The following is a 14080-nucleotide window of genomic DNA, read 5'->3' on the forward strand; positions in this document are numbered from 1 at the left end:
GGAAAATCCTAAACTATGGTGGGATCCAGCCAGTCCCATTCAGGGCGCTGGCATGATAGCCAACATGTCCACTTTCAAGTCCTTCCTTCCAAATAAGACCACTTACTCAATAAGTGTTTTTGTTTGTTTTTCATGAAAATATAGTATGACCTATGTTTTCCTGATATTCAAAGATAAAGCTGGCCTCTTTAACTTCTTCCTGTAAGAACCTTGGAGCCCTATTTTTACAGCAGCTGCAATTCTCTCCGGGGTTTGGGGAAAGCAGGTAGACCTTCCTGTCCCTTCTTGGGGTGGGAGCAAAAGACAGCACCCCCGGCAGCATCCACCTTGGAACTCCAGAACAACACCTGAGGTAAGGAGGGGAAAATGGGATGAATTTAGTAGACATCACTCAGCCAGACCCTTCGCCGTCGGCCCTCCCACGAACGTCCAACGAGGAGAAGTCCGCGGCTTCCTAGGTCCCACTTGGTGTTAGGATGCCAATTTCACGTGATCCTTGAGCATGTCTGAGGGGGAATTCTTGAAAGTCCCTCACCCCCCCCACCCCCCAACTTGCTCCAGAGTCATTTCCAGACCCATGTAAACTCTTAGTGACAAATCCAAGCTACTGAATTTGGCAACAGGAGCCTCACAGTGGGAAATTTGGAGCAGAAAATAAAAAGGAGGATATAAAAGCATCCAGTTCTATAACATTATGGGACCAGGGATAGGACATCTGAAAACCAGACTGCAGAGTAAACCAGTCCAGCTGGTCATTCTACAGCCAGCACCAGCAGATTCCATTTCATACAGTGAAATGATTCAATTCTAGATGCAGGAGAAACCTAATTAGATTTTAGAACAGGAGAGTCCTTTCGTTGATATTTTTGAAAAAGCTGAATTATATAGTCCAGGGCCATTCAGCAGAAATATCTCCAGGGGGTATGAGCCCCTACTGCACCACGGGTGACGCCTGCCCAGGAGGGAGGCTGCAGAAACAACTTCCTCTCCAGCGGGTTCAAATGAGAAGTTCCAGATGAAGACGTTCGCCCCTGACTGCCGGAAAATGAGGAGTACTTCTGGGCTCAAGTCAGACTTAATGATCCCAACCTGGGCATCATTTCAGAGAGGAATAAAAAAAATCCCCCTAGAAAAAGGGAGCGCCTAGATTCTCTAAGCATTTAAACAAAAACACACATCAGGGTGCTGCGTAAATTCCTTCTGCCTCCTCCCGAACTTTGGAACACTGGAGATGATCCTCTAGTATGATCATCGTCAACAGCTCCTCAGCTTGGGGAACCAGGGGGCATCTCCGCCATTAACTCAGCTTCATCCCTCTATCGGGCACCCCCAGAGGGAGCGGCTTCTCTTCCAAATCCTGGAGCAAGTCCTCCACCCCCTGGGAGCTTTGGGGCTCAGTCTTGGGTTTCCAGGGTCTCTCCTCCTTGGAGAAGGGGACGTTCTCCTCTTCCGAGGGTGAGCCGGGGGAGGGATTCTCATAGTCTGCTGAGGTCTGCGAAGGACACTGGGAGCTGTGATCACTGCTGCACACGTTCACGATGCAGGTCACGTTCACGTGGGTCCCTCCACTGAGGGGATGGTCTACAGAAACAGCAGGGAGAGAGGGGGAGAGAGAGAGTCACTTCAGATATGTCTAAGAGGAGCCCAAGACATCGTTTACAAGACAAAGTCCTTAGATACTTCCACGCAACAGACTTTATATATAAGAATGGAAAGGGAGCAAGTCCAATGGGTAACATTCATTAATAATAATTATGGCATTTGTTAAGTGCTTACTATGCACCCAGCACTTTATTAAATGTCGAGGTAGATGCAAGCTAATCAGATCACAGTCCCTGTCCACATGGGGCTCACAGCCTAAGTAGGAGGGAGAAGAGGTATGGAATCCCTATTTTATGGATGAGAAACTGAGGCACAGACAAGTTAAGCAACTTGCCTTAGGTAAGACAGTGGGTAATTAGCAGATTCGGGATTAGAACCCAGGTCCTCTCCCAACCCTGGGGTTTTTCCATTTAGGCCACACTGGATTTACTAGAAAGTATCGATATAGTGGAATGAGAAGCAAGAGTTGAGTGCTTTTTAGATCATATTTAACTTTGGAGGATCTGAAAAGGTCCAAAAAGAGATAGGGAGAGTGAATAAATTATGTTTAGGTCCAGAAGAGTCCTAAGTAAGGCTGATAATTAAAGGGCAAAGAACACTGCCAACCTTTCGCAATATCTGGAGTTGGGGGGAGATTCTCAGACAGAGCAGGAAGGTAGAGAAATATGAGGAGATGCTCACAGGAAAGCACCAACAGGAAGATCAGAAGAGGAAGAGGAAATTAAATGTTTTCTAGAAGTTTGGTTTTTTTTCTGGTATTGGTTAAGTGCTTACTATGTGCCTAGCACTGTTCTAAGTGCTGGTGTAGATACAAGGTCATCAGGTTGAGGGGCTCACAGTCTTCATCCCCATTTTACAGATGAGGTAACTGAGGCACAGAGAAGTTAAGCAACTTGCCCGAAGTCACGCAGCTGACAAGTGGTAGGCCCGGAATTAGAACCCATGACCTCTGATTCCCAAGCCCGGGGTCTGAGGGAGTAGGAGTAAAGGGGGAATATGAACCCATTTCTATCCATGAGATGGGAGCATTTTCAATGAAGGGTACAACTGGACAAAAAAGACTGGACTTAATGAAAAGTTCAAAGTGTTGGGAGTTTTCCTCATAATTATTTTGAGAAAAAGGAAATGGGCAAGAAATGGGTAGGCTTTGGGGTTCCCCTTCCAAGGTTTTGGGCAGATGGAGAAATAGAAGACTTAGAAGTCTGAGTTTCTACTTGAGAACACAACAAACTTTCCACAGGGAAGACTTGAGGTCCTGGAATGGGTGGACATGCAAATGAGTAACAAGGAACTGACTGAAATTCAAACTGTTGATAGGGATTTTTAAAGCGGTTTTGGCAAAAAGAGGGAAATAACAAAGTCAATGTTAAAAGGAGAAATGATTGTTTAAGAAAGGGGAGAGGACAACTTTGGGATTGATTCCCACCTTCTAAATTGCAACTGCCCTAAAACAAGTTGCTTTATGATAATAATAATAATAATAATAATAATAATGATGGTGGTAATAATGTTGGTATTTGTTAAGCGCTTACTATGTGCAGAGCACTGTTCTAAGCGCTGGGGTAGACACAGGGGAATCAGGTTGTCCCATGTGGGGATCACAGTCTTAATCCCCATTTTACAGATGAGGGAACTGAGGCACAGAAAAGTTAACATTTGTTAAGCACTTACTATGTGCAAAGCGCTGTTCTAAGCACTGGGGGGATACAGGGTGATCAGAATGTCCCACATGGGGCTCACAGTTTAAATCTCCATTTTACAGATGAGGTAACTGAGGCACAGAGAAGTGAAATGATTTGCCCACAGTCCCACAGCTGGCAAGCGGTGGAGCCGGGATTAGAACCCATGACCTCTGACTCCCAAGTCCAGGCTCTTTCCATTGAGCCACGCTGCTTATCTAATGAGACTGGATACAGAGAAGGTATTCCAAAAAGCAAACCACAATGTTTTTGTTTGGAATATTGAAATCAATTAGGCTGTCCTACAAGTGGGTGAGGTTTGGGAATGTGAAACATAAGAACTAAGGGAACACTAACACTACTACTAATAATAATAATGATGGTATTTGTTAAGTGCTGACTATGTGCCAAGCACTTCACTGGGTAATGGGGGAAGGATACAAGACAATCAGGTTGGATGCACAGTCTCTGACCCACAGGGAGGCTTACGGACTAAGAGGGAGGGAGATCATGTATTGAATCCCCATTTTGCAGGGGAGGAAGCTGAGTTTCTGATAATAATAATAATAATAATGATTGTATTTAAGTGCTTACTATGTCCCAAGCACTGTTCTAAGCACTGGGGTAGATACAAGGTTATTTTGTCTCACACGGGGCTCACAGTCTTAATCCACATTTTACAGATTCATTCATTCATTCATTCAATAGTATTTATCGAGCGCTTACTATGTGCAGAGCACTGTACTAAGCGCTTGGAATGTACAAATCGGCAAGAGAGACAGTCCCTGCCCACTGACAGGCCTACAGTCTAACTGGGGGAGACAGACAGACAAAAACAACAGCAATAAATAGAATCAAGGGGATGTACATCTCATTAAAACAATAGCAATAAATAGAATCAAGGTGACGTACATCTCATTAACAAAATAAATAGGGTAATAAAAATATATACAATTGAGCGGACGAGCACGGTGCTGAAGGGAGGGGAAGGGAGAAGGGGAGGAGCAGAGAGAAAGGGGGGGAAAGGGGGCTTAGCTGAGGGAAGGTGAAGGGGGGGTAGAGGGGCAGCAGAGGGAGCAGAGGGAAAAGGGGAAGCTCAGTCTGGGAAGACCTCTTGGAGGAGGTGAGCTCTACGTAGGGCTTTGAAGAGGGGAAGAGAATTAGTTGAGATGAGATAACTGAGGCACAGAGAATTTACGTGACTTGCCTAAAGTCACACAGCTGACGGGTGGTGGAGCGGGATTCAAACTCACGACCTCTGACTCCCAACTCATGCTCTTTCCACTAAGCCATGTGCCAAGCACTGTTCTAAGCACTTGAAGAAGTGAAGTGACTTGCCCATGGTCACACAGCAGGCAAGTGGCAGAACCAGGATTAAAATCCAGGTCCTCTGAATCCCAGGCTGTGCTCTTTCCACTGGGCCATGTAAAACCCCTCCTTCTTGGAATGGATGTTTAATTCCCATCCCCACATTTCATTTCAACCCAACAGCCACCCATAACACTTAAACATCTTTTACCCTTCCTCAGCCCTTATGTAACTATGTATGGTCGACTGCATATTTATTCTGATATCCCATTCTCCCATATTTACTCTATTACCCTTTCTGGTGGACCCTGTTCTTCTTACTGCTTGCATTATTTGTAAATAATTTTAGCATCAGTCTCTTTCATTAGACTGTAAATTTCCGAGGATTATGTGTTTTACAATGTATGTGAATATCCTTATACTCTACTATTTTCCCTATCTGTAATTGATTTTAATTTCTCTCTCATCCTGTAGAATGTAAGTTCCTTGTGGGCAGGGATCATGTTTGGCTCAGTGGAAAGAGCCTGGGCTTGGGAGTCAGAAGTTGCGGGTTCTAATTCCGGCTCTGCCATTTGTCAACCGTGCGACTTTGGGCAAGTCGCTTAACTTCTCTGTGCCTCAGTTACCTCATCGGTAAAATGGGAATTAAGACCGTGAGCCCCACGTGGGACAACCTGATTACCTTCTATCTCCCCCAGGGCTTAGAACAGTGCTTGGCACATAGTAAGCGCTTAACAAATACCATGATTATTATTACTATTATTATGTCTACCAACTCTGTTGTATTTTCCCAAGGACTTAATACGGAGCACGTCTCTAGACAGTAAGCTCATTGTAAGCAGGGAATGTGTCTGTTTATTGTTTTATAGTACTCTCGCAAGTGCTTACTAAAGTGCTTTGGTCACAGTAAGTACTCAATAAATACAAATGAATGAATGCTCTGCACATAGGAAGTGCTCAATAAATACCACTGATTGATTAATTAGTTGAGATAGTAAAGGTATTTATTGAGCACCCAAAGGGTGCATTACACTCTATTAAGCACTTGGGCAAGTGCGACAGAGACATCAGGCAAGTTCCCTATCTACAAGGAGCTTACACTCCAGTGGGGAAAACGGACACAATAATATTTACAAATAAGTCAATCAGGATAAATAAAATAACTGAACAATCGATTATACATATAAGTGCTGAGAGAGGTCATAAATAAATATGTATAAGCTAGAGGAAGCTAATGGGTTGATCAATCAATGAACTGTATTTATTGTGCACTTGCTGCTTGCAGAGCACTGTATTAAGCACCTGGGGGAGTACAATACAACAGAGTTGATAGATACGTTCCCTGCCCACATCGAGCTTACAGCCTGGAGGATGTCACTTAATAACAATATAATGGCATTTATTAAATACCTTCTATATGTTAAGCACTGTACTAAGCTCTGAGTATTCATTCACTCATATTTATTAAATACAAGGTAATCAGATTAGACAAAGTTTCTGTCCCTCATGGGATTCAGAGTCTAAGTAGGAGGGAGAACAGGTCTTGAATTCTGATTGCACAGATGAGGAAATTGAGGCAAAGAGAGGTTAATTGACTTGACCATGGTTCCATAGCACCCAAAGGGTGGCATCAGGATTAGAACCCAGATCCTCTAACTCCCAGACCCTTGCTCTTTCCACTAGTCTACACTGCTTGCACACACTAAGTGTTCAATAAATACCAGTGACTGATTGCTTGGGTGCTGGAAATTAACTGGGGAAGGTTTTTTGGAGGCGGTGGAATTGTATGAAGGCTCTGTAGGCCTGCAGAGTTGTGGCCTGTAAGATTAGAAGGAAGAAGGAGTTCCAGGCCAGTGGAACAGCAAAAGCAAAGGTCTGTAATTTCCCAAGTACTTAACACCCTGCTTTGAACTCAATATTGAGTTCAATATTGAGGTCCTCAATAGGTTTTCAATAGGTCCTAAGTAGGTCCTCTATAAGGACCTAGACTGTGAAAAGCATCTTAGCATAGTCGATAGAACATGAGCCTGGGAGTCAGAAGGTCATGGGTTCTAATCCCAGCTCTGCCACTTGTCTGCTGTGTGACCTTGGGCAAGTCACTTCACTTCTTTGTGCCTCAATTACCTCATCTGTAAAATGGGGATTGAGACCTTGAGCCCTACGTGGGACAGGGACTGTGTCCAACCCAATTTGCTTATATACACCATGGTGCCTGTCACAAATGCTTAAATACCATAATCATCAATATTATTATTAATTATTGGGCTCGCTGTGGGCTGAGAATGGGTCCATTATATTGTACTCTTCCAAGTGCTGAGCACCGTGCTCTGCACACAGTAAGTGCTCAATAAATATGATTGACTGACTGATTAAATGTTATTCCCACTAATAATAATAATAATGTTGGTATTTGTTAAGCGCTATGTGCAGAGCACTGTTCTAAGCGCTGGGGTAGATACAGGGTTGTCAGGTTGTCCCACATGAGGCTCACAGTCTTCATTCCCATTTTACAGATGAGGGAACTGAGGCACAGAGAAGTTAAGTGACTTGGCCACAATCACAGAGCTGACAAGTGGCAGAGCCGGCATTCGAATCCATGACCTCTGACTTCCAAGCCCGTGCTTTTTCCACTGCGCCAGGCTGCTTCTCTAAGCAGCTTAAGCTTCTCACCTGAGTTCATGGAGCCAAAATTGACTCCTTCTGGGATCTTGGAATGTTCTAGTCCCGGACACCTCTGCTGGTTCTTCGTGGCTTCTTTGGGGTCGGAATAGTCGGAGCCGGGCATGGAACCTGCTTGACTGTTCAGAGAGCTGCTGCTAATGCTGCCAGTGGGTAGCAGGTGCTGCTGCTCATGTTCGTGGCTGGGAGCGTTGTGTAGATTTGGCCCAATGCCCTTCTCAGCAGGCAAGTGAGGCTGGAAGACAGAAAACAGATGACACAGATGATTACAGCACAACCTGCTAAGTGGGAGGGAGAGGAACTTTTCACTGTGAGCACCGGGGCGGGCAGGAGAGGGGCATGGATGTTAGGAGGGGACAATTTTCAGGAAGTGAATTACCCAGAAAGTCACTACTCTGAGGGGCTCCGGAAGCTCAGAATGAAATCACTCGGGTCTTGTCAAAGAGGGGAAATGAGCAAGTCTGGCAGTCCAGCTCAGAAAGCCATGGCATAGACTGGGTACCAACGGACTCTTTTTCAGTTCCTTCTGGAGATGGTATCTAAGATGCTGCTCTTCAGAGGGAGATGATTTTCTCGACATTTCCCCCACCACAAGACCAACCAAGAAAGTGAATTTGAAATAACCCCCACAAACACGTCTACCCTCAAAGGTATTTCACATTCACTGACTTAACCTACACCTGTGGCTAGGGGGCGGGACCCTGTTAGAGAACCAGAAATCCAGATTGCATAATCCCCATCTGGTTGTCCCTTGTCTGACATTTGACTGTGAGGCAATCGTAGTCTCTTTTAGGGGTCTGGGTTGATCCTGCGCAAGTTTAGAAGGGGTGGGGAGGTCGTCAGTGGTGCCCTCTACCACTGCTGAATTCTTGTTTTGTCTGGGTGATCTGGATCAACTGGGATCCCTGAGAACCATCTGGGACCCTCCCTACAGAATCCCAGACCTGCTGACGGGTAACCAGAAATTGGAAGCGCATAGCCGGGAGCCTTCTTCCTTCCCGGATTGTGAGAGTGGAAGTGGAAGGGAAGCAGTGTGACCTTCTGAACAAAGTAATGGCCTGAGAGTCAAAAGACCTGGGTTCTAATCCCGGTTCTGCCAAATGTCTACTGCATCTGACCTTGGGCAAGTCACTTAACTTCTCTGTGTCTCAGTTTCCTCAACTGCAAATGGAGATTCAAAACTTCTTCTCTCTCCTACTTAGACCGTGAGCCCCATGCGGGTCAGGGACTGTCTCCAACCTGCTTAACCTGTATCTACTGCAGCACTTGATACGCTGTAAGTGCTTAGCAAATAACCCAAAGAAAGAAGAAGAAAAAAGGGAAGGCCACTGACGAACCAAAGCCCACTGAGAAATGAAGTTTCCAAGAGAACCAAAGTCAGAACTAAATTCCCCAGCCTGGCCTCAGGAGGGCACTGATGGACTACCAACACTGAAGGCCCGAGGGACTGACAGTGTCATCCTCACCAACATCGAAGACGGTATTTACTGAGCCGCCTTCTATGTGCAAAGTATTTCTCCTGTTTCACCTTGATTACTATATCATCCTCCTTGCTGACCTCTTTGCCTCCTATCTCTTCTTACCCAGTCCATGCTTCACTCTACTGCCCGGGTCATTTTTCTACAGAAACATTTGGGACGTTTCTCCATCCCTCAAGAATCTTAGGTGGTTGCCAATCTACCTCCACATCAAACGGAAACGCCTTACCATCAGCTTTAAAATATTCAGTCACCTTGCCCCTCCTTCCTTACCTTGCTGCTCTCCTACTACAACCCAATGCACACACTGCACTCCTCTAATGCCAACCTACTCCCTGCACCTTGATCTCGTTAACCCCGCCGCCGATCTCTCGCCCACATCCTGCCTCTGGCCTGAACGTCTTCCCTCTTTATATCCTACAGACAGTTACTCTCCCCACCTTCAAATCTTCACTGAAGGCACATCTTCTCGAAGAGGCCTTCCCTAACTAAGCCCTCATTTCTTTTTCTCACACTCCCTTCTGCATCACCCTGATTTGCTCCCTTTAACACCGCACCCCCCTTCAGCCCCATAGCACCTAGATACACATTCATAATTTATTTTTATTACTGTCACCCCCTCTAGACTGACAGCTCATTACAGGCAGGAACTGTGTCCGTTATACCACTTATTATAAGCACTTATTACAGAGCTCTGCACACACTAAGCAGTCAATAAATACAATTGATCGGTTGATTGACTGAAAGCACTGTACTAAGCATTTGGGAGAGTTCAATACAACAGAGTTGATAGATTCATCCCCTTTCCGATCAATCCAAAACTCAATCCAGAAACCCTTGTCTAGTTTCCAAGACAGTGGGTGTGAGTATTCAAGTGCTGTTCATGTTGGGGGTTAGTGAGTCCCCTGCCTAGCTTAAATAATTATAATAATTATGGTATTTGTTAAGCACCTACTATATACCAAGCACTGTTCTAAGCGCTGGGGTAGATATAAGGTGATCAGGTTGTCCCACGTGGGGCTCACAATCTTAATCCCCATTTTACAGATGAGGTTGCTAAAGCACAGAGAGGTTAATACACTCCCAAGTGCTTAGTATAGTGCGTTGCACACACTAAGCTTTCAATAAATAGATTGGATGAATGAATGGAAATGGATTTCCTATCAGGCCCTGGAGTGGAGGAATGACCCAAACTGATCTGCTCTGGAAATTGGCAATTTCATTTCAGCCGACTTCTGCCTATCCATCTTTGCTCCTAGTGTCCTCTGGAGCTATTTACACCCAACTCCTCTAAAGGTCCTTTAAGAATTCCCTTTCCTTTTATGGTAACCGGAACCTTCCTTTTGTGGGAACTAAGCAGAAATGAAACCCAGAAAGGCCACATTCATCCCCCAGCCCAGAACTGGCACAGTTCAAGTGGCTTCTAAATTTAGTGCCCACATCTTCTCAGCCCCGAGAGATGGTTTCTGTTCAATAAAGTTTCAGGTCCTCAGATGGAAAGTTCAAATCATATCCTTAACGACAACATCCCATCGAAAGCCTCAGCACCCTGACGGTTTGAGGAGAGTAGCAGCTAAAACCCACACACTCCCAAACCATAAAAAGGGAGAGACGTAACCGATCGGCTCAACTTGTTTCAGCAGGACGTCAGCTCCCTGACGGCCCGGTACTGGGTTCGATACAGCCCCGAAGCTTGTCTTCTGGGTGCTCGATGAATGAAAAACTAGATCAGAGCGGAACTCCACTCGGCTGTAAATGCCACTTGCAGGCCAAAAGGCCTGGCAGAGTAGTCACAGTGGCCCATTGTGGAAAGGTGAAGAACCATGCCACAGAGGACAGGCCATTGCGGCAGCACCAGGCTGGCCCTCTGGCCACCCAAAAGAGGCCTTGCTCCTTCGAAAGGGACCAGCAAAGAGCACAGGCCGGAATGGGGAGTTAAAAACCAATTTAACCCAAAGCAGCCCCTCCATCTCTGCCTGACATCAAGGGAGCGCAGACTCCATCCTTCCTCCCTGTCCCTCAACCCACCCCTGAAGGAGACAAAGGTCAACACAAGTCAGGACCTGGGAACTCGGAGACTTTAGGAACTAGGGGGCAGGGGCTTTGGGGATGGGTTGAAAATATCAGCACTGCCTCCCTGCAGGGTATTTCCTTTGCTATTGATTTCTGGCTCCTCAACGCTACCAAGATCTCTCGCTCCTTCTCGCTAATCATTTTCCTTTTTACAAGTGTCTGCCCTTTCCCATCTAGATGATGAGCCTCTTGCAGCACAGGGATGGCTCTGAATTTGTTTATTTTCTTTCCTCCCCGGCACTTAGGACAATGCCCATTAAGCCTTTATTAGCAGTCAATAGTATTTAACGGAGGGCCTACTCTGTGCAGAGCACTATGCTAAGCACTTAGAAGAGTACTCCACTGTGCTTAGGACAGTGCTCTGCACAGAGCAGGCTTTTAATCATTACTACTGATTGATAATGAATGCTTAACATGACCCCTGCTCTAAAGGACTTTACAATCTAACGGGAGAGACTGACATTAAAATGAATTACAAGTAGGGGGAAGCAATGAAGTAAAAAGAAATGTATCTAAGAGAAATGTGGGCGGGGGAAGGGAAAAGTACCCAAGTGCTTAGGTGACACAGAAGTGGGGAAATGAGAGATTAATCAGGAAACGCCTCCTGGAGGAACTGTGATTTCAGAAAGACCTGTTTCCAGCCTGCTCTGTGTGCACCAGGCCAGGAGTAAAATAATAATGATGATGATGGTATTTGTTAAGTGCTAACTGCGTGCCAGGCACTGTTCCAAGATACAAGATAATCAGGTTGAACAGAGTCCCTGCCCCACATGGGCCTCACAGTCTTAATCCTCATTTTACAGATGAGGTGGCGGAGGCCCAGAGAAGTTAAGTGACTTGCCCAAGGTCACACAGCAGATGAGTGGTAGAGCCAGGATTAGAACCCATGACCTTCTGACTCCCAAGCCCATGCTCTATCCACAAGCCGCTCCCACACACTGCCCCGGAACCATACAGCCAGCCACACTGTCTCCTGGCAACCCACACCAGCTCTCCTCTGAACCATTAAGGAGATTCCATCCCATTCTGCCTTTCATCACCCTAGCAGGAAAGATATTAAACTCCCACTTTTAAGAGAGAGAAAGAGAACTGCACAAAAACCCAGGAAGATAGTGGCTGCTGTAGTGGTTTCTATGGGCAGGGGTGTGCCTTGGACTTTCAGCAATGAAGACTCTGAAATTCTGCTCCTCCATTCATATTTATTGAGCGCTTACTGTGTGCTGTGCAAAACTCTGTACTAAGCGCTTGGAAGAGTACACTATAACAACAGACACATTCCCTGCCCACATGACAGAACACTACTCACTTTGATTTTATTCTGTACATTTGTCTGTTGTGTTTTTTTAATGTTTCATCATTCCTGATCTCTATTCCTTTCTTCCCACTTATACTCTTGGATTGTGAACCCCCCCAAGGCACAGGGACCTCAACTAATTCCCACCTATGTATTCTCTCCTAGCTCTTAGTATAGTGTTCTGCAAGGAACAAGCACTTAATAAATATCATTACTACTGGTAATATTAATAATAACTGTGGTATTTGTCAAACACTGAATTAGATTAATCACACCAGACACAGTTCCTGTCCTACATGGGCTCACAAGCTAAGTGGGAGGGAATGGTCTGCTAGATATGAAGGAGGAGGGATTTCCAGGCAGAAGAGAGGGTGTGAGCAAAAAGTAGGTGGTAAGAGAGATGAGAATGAGGCAAAGTGAGTAGATTGGCTTGAAAGGAGAATAGCTGGGGTGTGGTTGGTGAGGAGCGAGAATAAGTAGTGGGGAAAGAGATCGTTGATTGGCTTGAAATCAAAGGTCAGGAGTTTTTGCTGATGTGGAGGGGAATAGGCTACCTTCGGAGGTTTCTGAAGAGTGGGGAGAGATGCACAGGACAACATTTTAGAAAAATGATCTGCAGAGCAGAGTAAGGCATGGACCGGAGTGGAGCTAGGAAGGAGGCAGAGAGGTCTGTGAGAAGGCTGACGTCCTAGTAGAGTCAGGATATAACATTTGCTTCGGATCAAATTTGGTTGGAAGTTAGGTAGAGAGAAAAGGATGAATTCTACAAATGCTGTGAAGGAAGAACTGACAAGATTTAGTGATGGACAGAATATGAGATAAAGCGAGAGAGGAGCCCATAATAATCCAAGGTTGCGTGATTGAGAGGTGGAGAAGATGGTGATATTGTCAACAGGGAGGGTAAGTTAGGTGGAGAGGACTTGGAAGGGAAGATGAGGAGGTCATTTTGAGACATGTTGAGCTTATGGTGGGACATCCATTTGGCAGTGTCCTGGAGGGAAGTGGCGATTTGAGAATCCAGAAGAGAAGTCTATCCATTTCAATAACCAGAAACTTTAGGTACCGTTTCATTGAGACCCTGACAAGACGGTCAAAAAGTGTGAAATAAACCTCTGCCTCACTCTATCTATCAGTTCTCTTCAGGTTCAGAATGCAGTAAAACCAGGTAGAGGAAGTTTTGTGTTGGGACTTCAAGGGCAGACAAAATGGTGTGGGAGTAGTGAAAATAGGGGGTTGGCCCAGCCAGTTATTCACCATGGACTATTTTAAGGTGGCACAGATAAGCACTTGATATTCACCCCACCCCCACGGCACTTTTGAACATATCAATTTCCCCTACCTGTAATTGATTATCTTCCTGGAACTTATTAACTGCTTATTTTGTGCCAAGTACTGTACTAAGTGCTAGGGTAATACAAGCTAATCAATTTGGACACAGTCCCAGTCCCTCATGGGGCTCACAGTCTTAATTCCCATTTTACATATGAGGTAACTGAGGCACGGGCAAGTGAAATGACTTGCCCAAGGTCATACTGCAGACGTGGTGGAGCCGGGATTAGAACCCAAGTACTGAATGCCAGGCCCATGCTCTGTTCCCTAAGCTATGCTTCTCATTATTTGATTTGATTTAAATGTCTTTCTCCCCTTCAAGACTGTCAGATTCTTATGTGGAACCATGCCTATTAACTCTACTGTATTGTACTCTGCCAAGCACCTAGTACAGTACTGGGCACACTGTAAGCACTCAGTAAATACTATTGATTGAGTGACTGACGCATTAGGAATTTGACAAGCCAGCCAACATCTGTGTAACACACAGATGGGCAGAAATCTGGCTCAAAAAGTTTGGAGTGGGGCGTGGTCGAAAGGGAATTGGGGAAAAGACAGTCAGCCCTCCCCAACCCAGTTTCCCAGACCACCCTGACCTGATGTCTTCCCTACCTTCCTGTCCATCTCCTCTAAGCCAA

The 14080-nt window shown here is 45.5% G+C and overlaps 1 protein-coding gene across 3 annotated transcripts in view; it reads right to left on the reverse strand.

Moving 5' to 3' along the window:
* Window positions 1-483: 483 nt before the first annotated feature.
* TNFRSF1B (TNF receptor superfamily member 1B) overlaps window positions 484-14080 on the reverse strand; it is a 52582-nt gene continuing 38985 nt past the window's right edge. For all 3 annotated transcript variants that reach the window (XM_029066552.2, XM_029066555.2, XM_029066554.2), the window contains exons 9-10: window positions 7260-7503; window positions 484-1581 (exon numbers count right to left, since the gene is read on the reverse strand). In XM_029066552.2, coding sequence (XP_028922385.1) covers window positions 1298-1581; window positions 7260-7503 — 528 coding nt within the window. In that variant the 3' untranslated portion in view covers window positions 484-1297. The remainder of the gene's footprint in view (window positions 1582-7259; window positions 7504-14080) is intronic.

This window comes from Ornithorhynchus anatinus, chromosome 5 (assembly GCF_004115215.2).
Source record: "Ornithorhynchus anatinus isolate Pmale09 chromosome 5, mOrnAna1.pri.v4, whole genome shotgun sequence".
Lineage (NCBI taxonomy): Eukaryota > Metazoa > Chordata > Mammalia > Monotremata > Ornithorhynchidae > Ornithorhynchus > Ornithorhynchus anatinus.